Here is a 19,886-nt window from a genome sequence, read left to right on the forward strand (position 1 = left end):
CTGTCTTCTGTCTCTCAAAAATAAATAAATATTAAAAAATAAATTAAAAAATATTTAAGTGCTGTTATAGAAAGTCACTTTTTTTTTTAAGGAAGTTATTTTTAGACTTAACTAGTATAGTGTCCAAGCTGTATAACTAATGTTTATATAATTTCTCCTTTTTTTTTAAAAAAAAAAAAAAAGAGGGGTTTTGTTTTAATTGCTGGAATTGTTAGTTATTGCTAATAACCTGAGTATCTTTAAGGAAATAATTAATACCTGACTCCCACCTCTGGATATTTTAAAAATGTAATTGGTATGACTTGGCTATTGGGATTTTTAAAGATTCTCAGATGATTCTAATGTGGAGCAATGATTAAAAACCAAAATGTGCTAATAATAGCTACAAAGTAAATTTATTTCCCCCTTAATTAGTAAAAAACTTCTAGTTTTAACTTTTATTTAAAGGTCTGTGCAGCTTGGCCTCTGTATTATTTTTCATTGTGGTAGGAATAAAGAAACCAAATCTTACGTTAAATTAAAAAAAAAAGATAGTATTTGATGAGCAATCAGAAAATTTTAGAGATGTCAAAATTAAAAAAATGTATTATGGTATTTCTGAGGATGGTGTTTGTGATGATGACCTTTCTGATGACAGTGTTTGTGAATGGCTGGTGAGGAACCCTGTTGTGATTTGTTTCTCTGGGCAACAGGTAGGGCTGGAGATCCGAGTATATATTCCCTAATGCATAGGTCCTGTTACCAGAGCTTCTGGAAAAAAGCCTCTACTTACTCATCAGGGCTTGTCAGAGAGCATGGGAGTAGGGGCCTGGGATGTGTTATCACCTCTGATGTGGACCTTACTCCTTCAGATTTTTCATATGTATTCTAGAGTCTTAGAGTCTACAGTGTGTATCCACGGACAAGGATGTCATTGCTCTCATTTCCCTTCTCTCTTTTTTTTTTTTTTTTTTAAATGTTTATTTTCTTTGAGAGTGTATGGGCGGGGGTGGGGCAGAGAGAGTGGGGGACAGAGGACCCAAAGGGGGTTTTACACTGACAACAACGAGCCCCCTGTGGGGTTCGAACTCATGAACCGTGAGATCATGACCTGGTCCAAAGTTGGACACTCAACTGACTAAACCACCCAGGAGCCCCTCCCTTCTCCTCCTTTCTCATCTGGCCCCAGGCCTCCTATTTACCACAAGCCTAAGGAAGAGGGAACACAGAAAAAACTTCGTAGAGAAAAGCTGGTGACTTTACCTGAATTTTCCTTTAGTACCCAGGTTACCTTTTACCCGTATAATGTTTGTGCAGATAGCAACAGGTTATCAGATGAATTTTGGTCATTTGCATAGCATATTAGAGATCACGTCCAGTTTTTAAAATCTCACTTAGGAAATGTAATAGTCACATATAAACTTTATCCCCTAAATACTTTTTGTGCTAGTGTATACTTTTTGTATTTAATAATACATACATCCCAAGAGTGGACGGGATGCTGTCTTGGAATGGAAGGAGTAGACTTCTGAGTCAGATAGCTTGAATTTAAGTCCCAGCTCTTCCCATCCTGGCTCTGTGACCCAGGATCATGCCCCAGACCTCTTCTTTGCCTCCATTTTTTTTTTAATTGTAAGATAAGGAGACTGTTGATCACTACCCCATGGTTGATGTGGGGATTATATAGATTAATGTATTTAAAATGTTTAGTTCATTTGCCGTAAGAGTTGAGTAAATGGTAGACTTCAAAAGGAATTTTGTTCAATTAACAACAGTGGAGATTGGAGACTGAAGGCAATCTTCCTTTCTCAGAAACATTAGGAGTGTTGATACTAAAATTGTTACATAACTAGAGGCACCTGGGTGGCTCAGTTGGTTAAGCGTCCAACTTCGGCTCAGGTCATGATCTCACGGTTCATAGGTTCAAGCCCCACTTCGGGCTCCGTGATGACAGCTCAGAACCTGGAGCCTACTTTGGATTCTATCTCTCTGTCTCTCTCTCTGCCCGTCACCTGCTTGCATGCACACTTGCTCTCTCTCAAAAATAAACAAACATAAAAAAAAGAAACCATCAAAAGATTTTAAAAAATTGTTACATAATTAGAACTTCTCAATACCCGTGAACATATCTCAGATTAACAAAATGCATGCTCACACACAACCTGTTCATGTATTTTTATAGCAGCTTTATTTGTCATAGACTCAAATTGGGAACAACCCAGAAGTTCTTCAACAGATGAAGGGTTAAACTGTGGTACACCTGTATCATAGAATACTACTCAGTAATGAAAAACAATGAACTATTGATATATACAACAGCTTAGGTGAATCTCCAGAGAATTACCTTGATTGAAAAATGCCAGTGCTAGGGGCGCCTGGGTGGCTCAGTCGGTTAAGCGTCTGACTTCAGCTCAGGTCACAATCTCACTGTCCGTGAGTTCGAGCCCCGCGTCGGGCTCTGTACTGACTGCTCAGAACCTGGAGCCTGTTTCAGATTCTGTGTCTCCCTCTCTCTCTGACCCTCCCCTGTTCATACTCTGTCTCTCCCTGTCTCAAAAATAAATAAAATGTTAAAAAAAAATTAAAAAAAAAAATGCCAGTGCTGTTGGTTACACACTTTGTGATTGCACTTATATAGCGTTCTTGAAAGAACCAAGTTTTAGAGACAGAGAACAGTTTAGTGGTTGCCAAAGATTTGGAACGGGGTCTGAGAAAGTGTTGGGTGTGACCATAAATGAATGGCAGCAGGGAGTTGTGTGTGGTGAAACAGTTCTGCATCTTGATCGTGGTGATGGTGACAAACGTACACATAGGATGAACTCACATAGAACTGTACATATACACACAAATGAGTGTAAGGCTGCTAAAAGCTAAGTAAGTTCTGTGGGTTGTACCAATTTCACTTTCCTGGTTTTTGTGTTGTATTATAATCATGCAAGGTGTTAGGAATACCTAGGATCTACTGTGCATTTGTTTCTTTTTGCAACTTTCTGTGTATCTACAATTATTTCAAAATAAACAGTTAAGAACAAATCTTGGTAAAACTAAGGTCCCAGTTTATGGCAATATTATATCATTTAACATTTTAAAGCTCTGTCTGAAGAAAGGGGTAAAAAATGTCTTGTTAAGAACAAAGCCGTTTTGGGGTGCCTGGTTGGCTCAACTGGCTAAGCATTTGACTCTTGGTTTCCACTCAGGTCATGATCTCATGGTTCGTGGGTTTGATCCCCACATCAGGCTCTGTGCTGACAGTGTGGAGCCTGCTTACGGTTCTCTCTGCACCCACCCCCACCCCCCCGCCCCTCATCTCTCTCTCTCTCTCTCTCTCTCTCTCTCTCTCTCTCTCTCTCTCTCAAAATAAAATTTTAAGAAAAAAAAGAACAAAGCCATGTTTAATCTAGGTAAATAACATGATTGACAGTTGAGAGGTGACCATTATAACCTTAAAATTCGTTATTTGCCTATTAAATTTGTTTTGGCTATCAAACATTGAGGTACATCTATTCGAACTTTAAGAATTATAACTGATTACCATATGAACCTGAAGGCAAACTACACGTATCAAAAACATTCTTGGGTATATTTAGTCATTTCTATTATGGTAGTTACTCTCATTGAAGGTGCTACCATATGGAAAGATGATTGGTGTAGTTATGATAAATTTATATTTAGCTAGTAAATATCTATACAATTCTCTGAAAGAGAATAGTCAGTTAACAATTGAGAGTGGATTACTGGTTTAAAGACGACATTAAGACTTGAAGAAATTTAAACATTTATCTAAAGATCTGATATAAATTTGAAATGATTTTTTTAACAGCTTTATTGAGATAAAATCCACGTATCATAAAAGTTACCCATGTGACGTAGACAGTTCAGTATTTTGTGTATAATCAGAGTTGTGTAGCCTTCACCATAATCAACTTTAGAACCTTTTATTTACCCCTAAAAGAATCCCCCCACCCTACCCCTTCACGGTCAGCCTGCAATGCCCTCCTTCCCTCTAGCTCTAGGCAACTGCTAATCTACTTTCTCTCCCTATAGATTTTCATATTCTGGACATTTGATAAGAATAATACAATATGAGGTCCTTTCTGACTGATTGCATTCACTTAACATAATATTTTCAAGGTTCATTCATGTTGAAGTATGTGTCGCAACCTCATTTTTTTTCTGCTCCAAATATTATGCGTATTGTATGGATATTCCACATTTTGTTGATCATTTGTCAGTTGGTGGACATGTGAATTGTTTCTGCTTTTTGGCTTTTATGAGTAATGCTGCCTGTGAAAATTTGTGGAGATGATTTCTTTTTTTTTTTTTTCAATGACTGCTTGTTTGCCGTATTTAGTGTTAGGGGAATAAGGGTGGGGGCAGGGCTAGCAGCAACACCTCCCCTTGATAGTTATTTAAATCATCTGATTCAGTTCTTGAGAAATTTTATACCAAGATCTAGGTGGCTGATTGTATTTGCTTTTATGAAAGTAATTTGTTTAGTTGTAAGTAATTATATTTTGTTTTATGGTTAGTTGTGTTATTTTTGAAACACTAAAATTTCTTCATACAGTTTTTAAAAGTTAATTTTCATTGAGAAGTGAAAATTCATTTTAGCATTTTTTTCCCCATTTTTCTGATAAGGCCAGATTAAATTTGTATGCTTTTGATGATGAATAAGCAATGGGAAGAATTTTAATTCTTATTTTCCCTACTCAACCCTTTTGTTGTGGATTTTTATTCTGGAAGGAAGGTTTCTCATTATTACTAAGCCTAATATATGAAATAGCTAGCAGGTGGCAAGCTTAAGTTAGGAGTTAAAGGTACTGTTTTCCAGATAACTAACTTAAGGAGAAGGGTTGTGTGTTGGGGGGGTGGGTAGTAAGTAGATTGTCTTTTTGGGGGTTGCTGGTTGTTCTCTGTTTCCTTTAAAAAGATCATGCAACACTTTAGTAATACCTAAAAATACTTTTCTCTTTGGATATTTCTGAATTTTCTACAATAAAGTATATTTTAGAGCTAGCTCATTATCAATTTGCCCATGAAACTATTGAGTACTAAGTGCCCATTTTATACCATTACCTGTATACTTTGCATTGATTGAAATGTGCTAGGCTGGTGGATATTAGCAAATCACCAAATTAAAAATAAAACTTGTTTGTCACTGAATAAAATAGAAACCAATTGTTTGCTTTTAAATTGGAGTAAGTGGGAGATGGTAAAATTAAAAAAAAAATCTCATTGTTCTTTTATTGCAAAGTATAACATAGTACTTTTGAAAGGAGTGTTGTTAGATTTTTTTTTTGAGTCTGATAATAATGAAGATAATGTGACTGCCTATGTTTTTGATAGAACTGAACATAACTTTCATTCCTCCCACGCATATGGTAGAGAAAGAAAGTGAAAAACTGAGTCCCAGAAATAAGTTAAAATTATTCTCAGGCCTTAGAGAGTCTTACCTATCAGAAAAGAAAGTACAAATATAAATATCAGACTTAAATTATACATTACTTTTTCTCAAGTGTATCAGAGAGATGTTTTCAGCTTCAAGCAGCATAATCCACTGTGGGTAATTTAAGCAGGAAATGGTGCTGGATACCTTAACAGAACTTGTGGGAGGGAACTGTGTGTGGATGGGTATTACAGACGTAATGTAGAAGAAATGCCAGACAACATCCGTGAATGTTCTAAGGGAAAAACCACTCCCAACATTCTATTCTAGTCAGCACCTGAGACCATAGAGCAGACAATAGTGCTTCTGCCACAGACCCAAACCTTTCCTCATAGGGTCCGGTCTTGATATGTATGATTGTCCTCTCATACTGACACAGTCTGCTTTCCCAGAAGAGGGTTGGAATAAGTGCGGGTGAACCAGTCCCTAGTTTCAACCACATGTTGAATTTATCTATTATTTTCGTTTCTTTCCCTTTATTTTTCTTTTCCTTTCTACGTGTATCTTCTCCCTTCTCATTTTAGAGCCATAATTTGCTAGCGTATCGGAAACATTATCTGGATTCTAAAGAGTTTGTCCAAAGCCTTGCTGTTGGTCGGAGGACTGTTTGAATTGTGGTAGATTTTTGTCAGGAAAGGAATCAAAGGGTGGTAATCCTTGAGTTTTTTGGGGTGGTTGTTTGGCTTTGCTTCTGTGTACGTGTTTTCAGGCCTGTGGTGACTACGTGCTACATTTTTTCCTATGTTGTCTTCCTCTTTCAGTCCTCTTGGACTCATGGGTGGGGAGTGTCAAGAAGATGAAGGGTCTGTGATTTTGTGTCACTTATAAGTTAATGTGTTAGTTTGCCTTGTTAGTCTTATGCATGCTATGAGAAGACATAAATGCCTGGGTCGAAAACAAAGGACTTCATTACCCACAGCAATAGTAGTGGCTCAAGTACAGCTTTGTATCAGCCTCAGTTTCCAGTTGCAGTGGTTTGTGTTTTAGGAGAGAAACCTTGAGTTTAGGGAATTCAACTCTTCCATCACAGGCAGCGCTTTTTTTGATTGATAAAAGCTATGACAAAATCTCTTCAGTTTATCTCAGAGTATTTAATTAAAGCTCTTGGTCAGCCGTACTCTAAACAGTAAGTTGAGGCTAGCCTGTCATATGGACCTCAGCCAGGCCTTCCAGGTCCTAGATCCAGTCAGCTAAACAAACCCCACAGACCATCAAGGTCTGACTTTGAACACCAGGAGGCTTTTTTCTTAATTTTTTTCTGTTGGTTTTTCCACCTTGTCTGAGGTAGTCAGGTACAGAATGACATATTAGTGATTGCACAGACTTCCCTTGGTTCAGCAAGAAGGAAGTCTAGGGCAATACTTTTATCCATAACAACCCTGGCTAGTGAGTTGAATCTGAGTGCTTTCTGGGGCTAATGTGTGGTATCATTGATAATGTCAACTAAAATCGGGGACAGATTTCTTAGCACCTTTTCCACTTGGGTGATTCCCATCATAGGGATAACTGCCTGCATGCACACATAAATAACTTTTTTCTCCAGGACCAACGGTAGCCTCAGTTGGAGAGTGAGCTTGTCATGGTTGTCTGAGGACTGCACGGTGTACCGCTAGCATTTGCTTAAACACTTGAACATCTCTTATGATCTCCTCTAAGGTGAAAGTTGGTGTTTTTCGAGAGACAAGCAAGTTAATGCCTTGCTTCTTCATAAGATGTGTGGTCTTGAATGTCCACATGGTGCTTCTGGAATGAAAGCATTGTTTACAGTTATTGGAGCCCCCCAAATGGGATCTTTATCAAATAGGGGGCTAATGGGTAATAGTGCTTAAAACGTGGCCTCCCAATTGTCTGATAAACAATAGGATTCCCAGTTCAGGATAAAATTGAGTGCAGGCCTTTGTTTTGGAGAGTCTAAAGATAAGGTGGGGATGCCAGGTTGTGCTACAGGACAGGAACTCTGAATTTAGGAAATCCTAATCTTTTATAATGGGTTGTAATTGTGCCTGCCTTTTGCTCCAAAGAGACATTATCTTTATTAGACTGGACATGAAGCATGCCTACCCATTTGCCGTTCAAACTTCCTTGAAAAGTTCATCCAGAAAAATGGCAGTCAGTGCCTTGGCTTGCAATGCATGCAGAAATGTAAGAGACCCATGGTGGTGCACTGTCATGCATTGGGGAGCAGACCACTAAACCTTCTCTTGTCACCCTCTTATTCTTCAGTCTGTGCTCTTATTGTTTTTCCTGTCATTCATCGTACCTTGGTGTAGCTAGAACGGAATGCATCCCTCATTAATTTTGGTTCATGCGGTACTACAGAGTATTTTTCTCTACCTTAATTACAGACTGAGTGGACAGTGGACAAGAGTAGTAGATTATATCCTTCCAGGATTCGGTGGACTGGGGTGAATGATAGATATGTCTTTCTAGGATTCCCATAGATATTGCTCTACCCTGAAATGTATTTTCCAAAGAAGCAAAAGGGAGAAATATAATCCAGGTCTTTGTTGTCTCAAGAACTGTTACAAGAGGAAAATAAGGTCTCAAACATATTCAGACACCTGGCATGCACATGGTGTTAACGAATGTCTCATGCTTACGTACTAAAGTGGATAGGGTGCTCACATTTAGACAACAAGAAGAAAAAGTAAAAATCCCTGTTACAAAAGAAGTTTCATGTATAATACTTAAGAATCAGAAAAATTGAAAACGATATTCTCCGCAACTTGCTTTGTAGAACAAGGCTATGTTAATCTAGGTCCTTTGAGAAGCAAGTGATTTGATCAGCAAGGAGCTAGGGGAAATGCCTACTAGAGATCTGGAGAGGGCTGGGGCAGGTGGGGAGATGTCCAGCTCAGTGCACACTTGACCCCAGGTGGAGGAGAGAAGGAAGGAGGCTTGGGGGAAGTATCTTAGGCTGCTGTGCAGTTCCGGGAGAACTTGGCAACGTGGTTGGGGAATCCTCAAGTCAAAGCCCTTCATGTCCTGTCTCACTATTCTTGCTGTGTGCAGACACTGGCTGGGAGAAGCCGGTGGGAAGTGTGGGTTTGACTCAAATCTTGTGATGGATTTCACAGGGAGCAGCTGGGGCTGGGCTGTTAGTCATTTATACTCCCTGCAGTCAAGGAACTGCATTCCCATGGCTGTTGTAAAGGCACAGTTTCTCTTAAAAACAAAATAAAAAAAGCCTCTTCAATTTCTGGATTTTATTGAGTTCAAATACAGAATAGATATTTGTAAAATCGATTGGATCACATTTTCATATGTCTCAGAAAGTAGGAAAAATTACCTTTAATTGAGTTATAGTCACTGTACCTTGCAATCTGTTATTAGACAATAATTGAGAAATAGAACATTGAAACAAATCATGGGTTAAAATACCCTTTTAGATACAGTCAAGTTTATTTGCTTCTGTTTCTTTTCTTTTCCGTACCCCTGAAATGCTCAAAATATTCTCAAGTTTAATTTTGCTTAAGACCAAATAAAGTCCTCATTATAATAAATAGTCCTACCTTAATTTACTATTTTGTCTTGTTTCAAGTATCTCCACACTCCCCCACAAAATTACTAACCGAAGTTTTCAGTTTCAGATAACTTATTCTCACCGTTAATGAAGGACCCAAATGAAGAACAGAGAGTATAGAAAATGTATTTTTAGGATTATTGTGGAGGCATTCCAGAAGGATGCAGAGATCAGTTTAATTCCTCTCTGTTTTGACTACTTCTATTGAGGTTTACATCAGTAGGATTCATATGTCAATATGAATCAAAAGGTTAAATGTATTAAAATGGACTGGTAAATAATAGGCCATTAAGTGAAGACATTAAAGAAACATAGTGGGACAATCTAATGTGACCTCATATTGTCATATGGAGTACACACTTAAGTATAAATTGTGGCGAACATTTTTGTCTAGCACATACTGCCAATTTTCTGAGTTTACATAATAAATTTATTCAGTTATGCTATAGTAGATTGCCAGAAAGATAAACTTACCTCATGCTTCAGAGGTAACTGCACAGAGTTTCATAATTAAGCAGTCAATTAGTTAATTATTCAGTGACTGCTGTGCGCTGGATTATACTAGGACCATAAAGAAGTATACTCCTGCCCTTAAGAAGCTTATACTTGGGAATCTGAAGATAGCTAATGTTTCATAAGAAAAATGCAGTAGTTAAGGCATACAGCAAAATGCATGAGAGGACACAGAAGAAATTAATGCTGTTTCAGAGGGAAGTTTCTGAATAAATATTTAAAAATCCATTTGTTTTTCCAGTATTTCTATACGTATAAATCGTAGCCTCTTGAATCCTGCAGTTTATTTCTCTGTGTTTATGTGGGTTCTATGCAGGTACCTTGGACTCTGAGTTGTTCTTTGTGTCTATAATTGACAGAGCACTGAACTGGAAGTTAAAATTATAGAACTTGACATCTGCTGATCTACTTAAATGTTTCTGTGTTTGTCCATATAATGTAGTCTGGTTAGTTTTTATTCTGAGTTAATGCAGTGCTTTTTAAATTCTTTGGAGTTTGTCTGCAGTAGAGGGGAACTTCATCTGTAAGCATCATTTACTCATTTTAACTTGAGAAATATGAAATTTGATTGTGCAAAGAAAAACAAATGATTTCAGCAATGGGTTAGGAAAGATGGAGAGCAGACTAAGTTGTATCTTCCAAGCCCATGTAATAATTATTCACAGATTCCGATAGAATTTCTATGTAAGTACTTGACTGGTACTTGTTTATAATGTGAATTTAGCTTGTGCAGCTGATATATTTTCAGTGTCATATAGCCATCGTTTTACTTGTAAAAACATCTACTTGTGTTTAGAATGAACATGTTGACTGAAGTGTGAGCTTTCTTTTTTGTTTTGTGTTTTGTTTTTAAAGTATGAGCTTTCTAAAGAATATGCTTGCTTTGGCTTTCAGATATCTTCTCAGTTCCTTCGGCACAATCATGGAGAAGGCATTTTCTGTGATGGCCTTCGAAAAACTTGGATGAGCTTTTATGGTTGGGCCTCAGGCATCACACCTGTTAGGGTCCCTTGAATTTTCTGCTTGGAGTTTTGCAAAAGGGTCAAAGGTTCTTGTTCGAAGTTTAAAAATGCATAAAGTGGTTTTTTCTCCTCATATTTGTTTTCAGCATAGTGATAATTAGCCATAGTGCAGTTGTGTACCAGAGGAAATTTAGGTGCTGTGTATTCACATGTGAGCAAACCTGCCTGTTTTCAAGGGCAGAAAGCTGCTTTGCTGCTGAAGTGATGTACATGGGGCATCTTTCTTTCTTTGTCTTGCCGATTAACCTTTTTCCAGGTCGAATGATTTTTCTTTGATCATTTGCTTTGTTCCTAAGATTGCCTTGGAACAGCTCTATTCCTCATATTGAGTATCTTTGAGATTTCTGTTTACGGTTTATTTACTTTGCCCCCTGTTGCGTGTCTGTGCCTTATAGTCTCCTGCACTGTTTACATTTCTCTCACTATTTATAATTACAGCTCTGGCTGTGCATTTTCCTCATCTTTGTCTGTGGGCTTTCCCAGCCCCAGTCCTTACAGTGCACCTTCTGTTTGCCGCTGCTCTTGAGGAAACCTTCAGCCATCCTAAGCCCTAGATGGACATACACACACTCCTCCAGCTATAACTTTTGTTAAATACTTTATTTCATGCAAGCCTCCTTTTTGATAATTAAGGTAAGAGTAACAAAATGAGCTTACAGTATTTGCTTTCCGAATCATCAGAACTGAGTCCATGATTTAACACCTAAAGAGAAGTGCCTTACTCGCTGAAAGCAAAGGTTAATAACCAGTATTTCTAAAGTATAGAGATGTGCTTGGAGCAAGGAGAAGAATATTTTAGTGCCGATTTTAATGGTATGCTTTTGTTTGCTGATTGCATATGGTACCCATGAGAAGGCAAGTGTTGTCCTACTTGGGACAGCAACTCTGCCTTTTTATAGAAACTGTTCTTATCAAGTCACCAATTTGCCAAAACCAATGTTAATTTATTGGTCATCTTATTTGACCTATTAGAGCCTCTGACTGAGTTGATCACCCTCTCTGTTGAGAAACTTTTCCTCCCATATTTCCTGAGCACCACAAGCTTATTTTTCTTCTACCTTTTTGATGCATTTTATACTTAAAATTTTTTTTTTTTTTTTTTTGAGTTTACTTATTTATTTTGAGAGAGATAGAGACAGCATGAGTGGGGAGGGGCAGAGAGGGAGATAGAAAATCCCAACCAGGCTCCATTCTGCTAGTGCAGAGCCAGATGCAGGGCTTGAACTCATGAAACTAGGAGCTCATGACCTGAGCCAAAAAACTAAGAGTCACACGTTCATCCACCTGAGCCATCCAGGTGCCCGGATGCCTTTTTACTTTATTTGCCCAGCCTTGAAAGCAAAACCTGCCATTGAAATGCCCCATCAGTTCCTGTATGTCACCTTTCCTTTCTGCTACTCCTAGATGGTTCTATGCAAGACCTTGATTTTTATGTACAGTTGCTGTGGTCATCTTTTTCTTGAACCTGGCTGTCCTATATCCAGTTTTCTTCTCCACTTTATTTCGATGCTCATCACTAAAATGTATTTCTAACCCAACTCCCCTGATCTGTCGTTCCAAGCCTCTTTCTCCCATCTTAATGAATGATTTAATTTCTACCTTAATAAATGATAATTCCATCCTTTGAATTGCCCAAGCTAAAAACCTTGGAGTCAATCTTGACTCTCATTTCTGATAGTGATTTTTGTCTTTTCTCATAGCTATATCCCTACTACTGAGAAGTGCTGAGGGGGCACCAATAAATAGGCTTTGAGGAAATGAAATGGTTGAGCTAGTAAACAGAAAGTGAATTCTGCATTCTGATGCCCAAAGATAGAGGCTTTAGTTAAATTAGGATGTTTCCAGGAAGGCAGAAGCACTGTTTACTTACCCTCATCTACTTCATAGGGAGGTAGATTTTGTCACACTATTAAACAATTAGAATGCTAAATACAAATTAATGAAAATCGTATATGCTACACTTTTGGAACATGAAACAGGATGGTGATTCTTTTATGATGAATATCATAATGCCATTATTTCCTTGAGCTTCTGTTAATATCCCCTGCTGACACAGGCTAGGTACCCAATAACTAAACATTTTTTTTAATGAATTAATGATTCCTAATGTACATTTTAATCTCAGAATTTTAAAAGCAGGGTTTATTCTATTCTCTGAATCCCATTTCTCATAGAGTAATACACTCTGGCTCCATCCACACTGTTGCAAATAGCAAGATTTCATTCTTTTTGTTGGCTGAGTAATATTCCATTGTATGTGTATATACACACACCATATCTTCTTTATCCATTCATCAGTTGATGGACATTTGGACTCCATATTTTGCTGTTGTTGATGATGCTTGTATAAATATCAGATTGTGTGTGCCCCTTGAAATCTGTATTTTTGTGTCCTATTATGCTAAGTGAAATAAGTAAGAGAAAGACAAATACCATAGAATTTCATTCATATGTGAACTTTAAGAAACAAAAGAGAAACATAGGGGAAGGGGAAAAAAATCATAAGAGACTCTTAACTATTGAGAAAAAACAGGGTTGATGGAGGGAGGTGGGTGGGGAATGGACAGCATGGGTGATGGGTACTAAGGAGGGCACTTGTTCAAATGAGCACTGGGTGTTAAATGTAAGTGATGAAGCACTAAATTTTATGCCTGAAACCAATTTTACCATATATGTTAACTAAATAGAATTTAACTAACACTTGAAATAGCCCCCCCCTCCACCTCTTTCTTTCCTTGTACTTTATAGCTTTGTTAATGGTACCTCCTCTTGTCTAGTTGAAGAACAAAGGAGAGGGGCTCTCACAAATTCTTTTCTTCTACCCCATGTCCACCAAGCCATCAAATTCTGTCAGTTTTCATAGATTTCAAACGTTCAAGCTCTCATCATTGCTCACTAAAGTTGCTTCTACAATAGTTTCTTAACTAATATTATTACCTCTACTGTTGCCTCTCCTTTACATTCCTTGTAGTTTCTCCTATTTCCAGTTGAACCTGAACTTTCTGACTTGGCATACAAAGCTGTGCCTCATCTGGCCTGTGTCCTTGTCCAACCTCATCTCTAGTGACTCCTGGAGCCGCTCTCTCCTGAATCCTTTGTGATGCAACGGAAGGGCCCAGGGCCCAGGTTTTCTAACCGGTTAATTCCTTAGATGCTGAGAACATCTCATCTCAGTCCTTCACTTCATCAGGCTGCCTTCCTATTTATCTTTAAGAGTCAATGCCGTTACCCAGCTGTCCTTGTTTTTATTTGGTTTCTCCACATTCCCAGTATATATGGAACATATCTTTTCTACATAGTATATTTTTATCATTGATCTATTGTCTTCATGAGGACAGGCAGCATGATCTGTTCACCTTCATAGTTCGTGAGCCTTTTCCACTGTCTGTAGGAATTGATTTGTATGACATAGATGCTATATTGGCCCCTGCTTCTGCCGGTATGCTATATTAGTTTGAAATTGTGTGATAAAACAAGTCTTTATGTCTGAGTATACATTTTTAAAAACCTAGAAAGAACTCTTTGATCCTTACCTTGATTATAGAATTTTTTTTGTCTATAAGGAAACATTACATTTTGCTGTGTATTTGCATATTTTCCTAGGCCTGTGTTTACATGACATTAATTTAAGAGTGGTTATAGGTCATGATAATGGCAAATTACCATTAGAATTGGGAAGGGATTTTAGATAATGAACTTAAATTCATTATTTCAGCTTAAGTCAATTTTCTGTTTTTCCTTTTATAGAAAATTGCCCTTTAGGATACTTCCTGGAAAGAATGTGGATTATCCTTTTCCCTTCTTTCTCTTCAATTTCATGCTGCTATTGTTCTACACATATTTACTTTACATTTAGATCCTATTTCCTGCTAATTTTTATGCTGCTATTTTTGCTGCATTGAGCCCTTTATATAATTTACATCTTTTCCAGAAACCTCGTGATTAATACTAATTTATTTGCTCAAATGTAGAGAAATATTATCTTTGTAAGATCTTTGAGATCTTTTAAAAGTCTATACTATTGCTGAAAAGGTATTTTTGTCGGTACTGGGTAATGACTGACAAGGAGGTGGAAAGAAAGTATTTTAAACCTTGTGACATGAACCAGTTACAGCTGAGTGAATGTGTACTGGAAAGGTAGCCTCTGTTTTTAAGTTTATTCTTTTTTTTATTCTAAGTATTTCCCTTTTCTCTATTTATCTTCTGGCACATTTCCTTCCTCCAGTTTAAATAGTCTTAAGTTTTGACAGTAGAGGCATGCTGGTCAGATTTTAGTATTTAGACATCAAATACAATAATTACGATATATTTCAACCAGCAGGACCTGAGACCCCTGGAGGTGTCTTAATCCAAAAGAGACATTTTAAATTCATATAAACCTTGCCTTAAGGGATGGAGAAAGGACAATTTAGGGAACAGCATGAGGTTAAACATATTGATCAGTAGGCCAGTCATTCTTGTTAAGACTCTGGTAGAGTGTAGACAGAAAAATAGCATCATCATCAACAACAAAGAGTACTTCACTTCTCTAGAGACCCATCTCTTTTGCTTCCAGTCTCTCTTGCTTCCATTATATGGATTTCAGATAATGAAAGATAGGTTTTAGCCAGGGATACAAAAAAAATGCATATCCAGTTTGAAATTTGGGGTGTTAAATAACTGGAAAGTATAGTGATTTTTACATTTTTAGCACTTGAGGAATATACTAAAGGATTTAATTAGCTATGTTATTTCTTTATGCCTTTGGAATAAACATGACCTATATAATTTTTTAATTCTTGCGAAAGTGTAAGAACCATTGCCTGGTTAATTCTAGTAATTAATTGTGCAGTGATAAAAAGGTAGTTTTTAGTTATAACAACGCCATTGACCAGATTCACGACACTTGCTGACCTTGAAGTGTTTGAAACTTTGGGTTTCTCTCCATGAATGGCAAGTTACTTTACTATGTCAGGTAAGTATTACCTATCCAACAGAGATCTATAATTTTTCTACTAGGACACTCAGTTTATGTTGTATGCACATATAGCATGGAGTGATTTTCTTGGATAAGAGCTGAACTTTTGGCTAGAGTGAAATTTTTATGGAACAGCTCCAGTGCCTAATGTTTCTCTCTCCTCTCCCACAAAAAAAACCCCAAACAAATAAAAAAGAAGAAAACTCCACCGAAACTATATTTCTTGTTTAATTTTAATTGACTAAAATAATTTACATACAAATTATTGTTCTAATAGATTCTCCTGGGAAGAAAGGTATTTAATGATTCTTGGAACAAAACCTTCATGTTTCGGTTGTATTCCTCTTTCTTTAATGTTGGAATCCAAGCTTAAGTCTCACCGTGCAATCTATTGTAGGTAGCATGTATGCAACTCATCAATGCCCTTGTTACATCTCCTGATGATTTGGACTTCAGGCTTCACATCAGAAATGAATTTATGCGTTGTGGATTGAAAGAGATATTGCCAGTAAGTGCCCTGCAGTCTCCTTATTAATATTTAAATTAGAGGAGTACTTGAATAGGGGGAAATTTAGATAAATTACCTTCAAGAATAATTTATCTGCGGGGGAAAAAGGCTTGAGTATAAAAATCTATTTTTGAAATATAGATAAGATTGGAGTATTAACACTTTAAGTGTTTGAATGCTGTAAATCAAGTCAAATGGTTGGTTTATTGTTTATATGTTTTTCATTAACCTTTTTGCATTATTAAAAATAAAACCGTTAATTGTCATTTCTCTTTCATATCTCTAGAATTTAAAATGTCTGAAGAATGATGGCTTGGATATCCAACTGAAAGTCTTTGATGAGCATAAAGAAGAAGATTTGCTTGAGCTCTCCCATCGCCTTGAAGAGATTAGAGCTGAGCTTGAATATCCTTTTGTTCTGAAGTTACTGACATATGTAAAATTGTTGCTAAACCCCAAACAAACTTCACACCCCAAGATACTAAACTTCTGAAGCCATTTCTGTATAAACAGTATAAAGCCAAACCTTTATGAATCAGATTGATTTTCATATAAACTTTTCTTAATAGTTTCATGCGTGTTTTTCTGAGTCCATGCATATGGAAATGGACGTTCCAACCCACAAATTCCATGAGGCCTCTTGTGTATGTATACAGTGTGTTGTTTTTTCTTCTCATGTGTGGCACCTCCCCCTCCTCTAGTGCTCTCTAGCATTAGCCTGTTGGCTCCTGTCCTACACCTTGGGTGCACACCCCTATGGGCCTTTGTTAACTCTGTGAGTCTGCAGATCTCTGTGCTTTTCCAGAAATCCACCAGGTTCCTGTCCTCCACTGGGGCTTCCCCATGGTGGATAATGCCTGGCACCATCTCTCTTGGTTAGGGCACTCTGTACACCTAATGTGGTATTTCCAACCAGCTGCCTGTTACCCTTGCCACCCGAAACATCTTGGCTTGAGAGAGGCAAATGGTTGGGAGTTGATTTTGGAGGAGAAGACAGTGCCAGGTGAAGTTACCATTTGCACACAGTTTTCCTCTACTTCAATCCTAACTACCTGTGTGGTACCATATGTTGAGTATACATGATGGTATGGGGTAAGACACACAATAATCTTTTGAAGCCTTACAGAACAGATTCTGTGCTGTGTTATTGGTTGTTTGGTGTAGAGAATAAATAAATTCACATATTCCTTAATCAGTGTACTGAAGCATATGATATTTACAACATGGTGTGGAACACAGTTAAGGAAACTAGAGCGGAAGGATATTTTATTTCCATTCTTCAGCATCTTTTGCTGATTCGAAATGATTATTTTATAAGGTAAGAGGAAGCTATGTTCTAATGTTAAATTTCACTAATAAAATTCTATTAATTGTGAAATTCACTTGATGTTTGATTTGGGCAAGCTCATAATTTTCAGATTTTTATTTCTGTCTTAATACTGACTCATGGAATGTGGCATTTCTTCTGGGCATATATTTAGACAGGTGACAGTAAAATGATATTACTGTTATTTTGTAAGCTGCACAGATTCTTGTTACCAAGTTTTCATCTGAATAAAAAATGCGAACTAGCAACAAATTACTAATTTATCTTGTGATGGATAATGTTTTCTCATTAGTCTTTAGGTAGTAGGAATGGGGTTGATAAGTTTCTTTTTATAAGTTACATGAAAGGCAGTAAACCTTGTTTTTATTAGTATTTAAGTAGCTAGAAAGTGCCTGGGTAATACAGTTGCACTTAATGTTGCTAATGTATCGGAAAAGCTAGACAAATAACATTCAAGTTCGATTATATCTCAGCCATCTTGAGTTTAACAAATTGTTTATTCCATCTGTACCTTATCTATCTGTAGCTGGGCAAGCATATTAACACCTACGTTCCTAGGTGGTTCTGAAGGTGACACATAGTAGCATGGATAAATCTCCTAGCCAAATATCTGGGCACCTGGTGTATGTTCAGTAAATGCTCTCTATATCTGCTTTCTACTTTGTTACTGTTTTATGAGGAAAGTGGAGATCCTTGAATATAAAACCATTTTTGGTGCCTTTAATTTAGCTTTGCTGAGATTCCATTCTCAAATACTTTGGGTAACGTGTCGTTTCTTACACTGGTTTCATGTGGAAGAATTTGCTAGAGATGTCTCATTTGGGCTGTGTCCCCTGGGTGATGTCAGAGGGTGTAATTCAGGCTTTTGATATATCTGACAAGTGAATAGAATAAGAGTCAAAGAAAAAAAAAAGTTTACGTTCTTTGGGATGAGCACAGATTGCCCATCTTATCTCCTCCTTTTGCAGCACAAACATGCTAATATAAAATAAACACTAATACATTGACAAAAATATTAATACAAATATGAATACATTAATTAAAATCAAAATAGTACATTGATTAATATTTTTAAATATCAGAGGTGCTTGCTAGTTATAAAACTGTCTTTTTCCCCACATGTGTTTAAATTTGAAGCTTCCATTTACTCTAAAGTAAACTTGTCCTTTTTTTAAGAGCGACAGAGTGAGAGTGGGGGAGAGTCAGAGAGAGGGGGAGACAGAATCTGAAGCAAGCTTCAGGCTCTGAGCTGTCAGCACAGAGCCCAGTGTGGGGCTCAAACTCATGGACAGCAATATTAAGACCTGAGCCGAAGTCAGATGCTTAGCCACCCAGGCGCTCCAAACCTGTCCTTTTCTTGATCCCTATATGGTTGGTCCTGTCAACCTCTGATTGCTTGATGCTGCTGGAGTTTTCAAGAATTCAAGAATATTGTTTGCTTTCAAAGTTTTGAATGTGTCTTAATGCTGCCAGAGGGGGTTCTATATTACTTATGATCCCTTCATTTTTACCCTAATCCCTTAATCTGTGCTGCAGAAGGCCACGCGGTTGTGTCTACCTTTAAATAGATTGAAAAGCACAACTCTCCTGGGGCATGCTCAGGTAATCCTGTCACTTCAGTGGAATTAAGAGTCTCAGAGAAATATTAAACTGTAGCCGCACCAAAGTGACGTTAGTTATTTTGGGCATTTTTCAAGTATCACCTTTTTAACTTGATACTTATGTATGTTGCATTCTTCGTGGACTCTTTAAGCCCCAGGGCCTTGGTCTCTGTTTCACGTATGGTTGCTGTGAAGGCGTCATTCTTCCTATGATTTCTGTAATCAAGACCATTCCATCTGTTTTTTTTTTTTCCCCATGTTCCCAAATTCTCATGGGTGGTTATTGTTGTTATTTATTCTTACAGAGAATATATTTTTATTATAAGATTGTGGCAGATTATGATCATTTAGATAGTTTTTCATTCATTTAAAATTATTTAGCTTTTTATTTAAATACAGTAAAACTGTTTTTGGTGTGCAGTTCTGTGAGTCTTGCTCTTTTGGTTTTAGCTTCATGGTTTTTTGTTGGTTGGTTGATTTTCACTGTCTCCGATGGACATGGACTTTACCTTTTAAAAATCTTTGATTATCTGAACACCTTTTGTTGAATGAACATTCTTAATTCCTATTGATATAAATAAATGTTTTCAGATTTTTATAAATTGCTTTGCTTTAGAATGCAAGATAGTCCCATTTAAAAGAATTAGCCAATAGGAAAATAAGAAAATTTTCTCACGTTCACATTTGGGACGAAAGGAAATTTTACTGAAATGGAACTCAGTTGGAGAATGTACATGCAAGGTAACCTCTGCCCCCAAGAAAAATGAAATGTGGAAAGAATATTGGAGTGTGGAGTGGGAGATCAAATTCATTTCTCTAACAAATACTTAATGGCTTACCATGTGCAAAATATTTGCCTAGTTGAATGTGCATGGGAGATAATTTCTGATATTTGGTAAAAATACTAAAGAGAAAGTGAAGATGATTTTAAAATTCCTCCAACAAAAATGACATATCAGTGAAGTAATGACAACTTATCTTCATCCCTTAATTAGGTTATTTACATATTC

At 37.1% G+C, this 19,886-nt stretch overlaps 1 protein-coding gene across 5 annotated transcripts in view; it reads left to right on the forward strand.

Annotated features, from left to right (window-relative positions):
- Positions 1–19,886, forward strand: part of DIAPH3 (diaphanous related formin 3) — a 504,744-nt gene that overhangs the window by 146,775 nt on the left and 338,083 nt on the right. For all 5 annotated transcript variants that reach the window (XM_053898946.1, XM_053898962.1, XM_053898954.1 and 2 more), the window contains 3 exons: positions 15,838–15,948; positions 16,235–16,353; positions 17,150–17,266. In XM_053898946.1, coding sequence (XP_053754921.1) covers positions 15,838–15,948; positions 16,235–16,353; positions 17,150–17,266 — 347 coding nt within the window. The remainder of the gene's footprint in view (positions 1–15,837; positions 15,949–16,234; positions 16,354–17,149; positions 17,267–19,886) is intronic.

The sequence above is a fragment of the Panthera pardus genome, unplaced genomic scaffold (genome assembly GCF_024362965.1).
Source record: "Panthera pardus isolate Hobbes unplaced genomic scaffold, ASM2436296v1 HiC_scaffold_1, whole genome shotgun sequence".
NCBI classification, from domain to species: domain Eukaryota; kingdom Metazoa; phylum Chordata; class Mammalia; order Carnivora; family Felidae; genus Panthera; species Panthera pardus.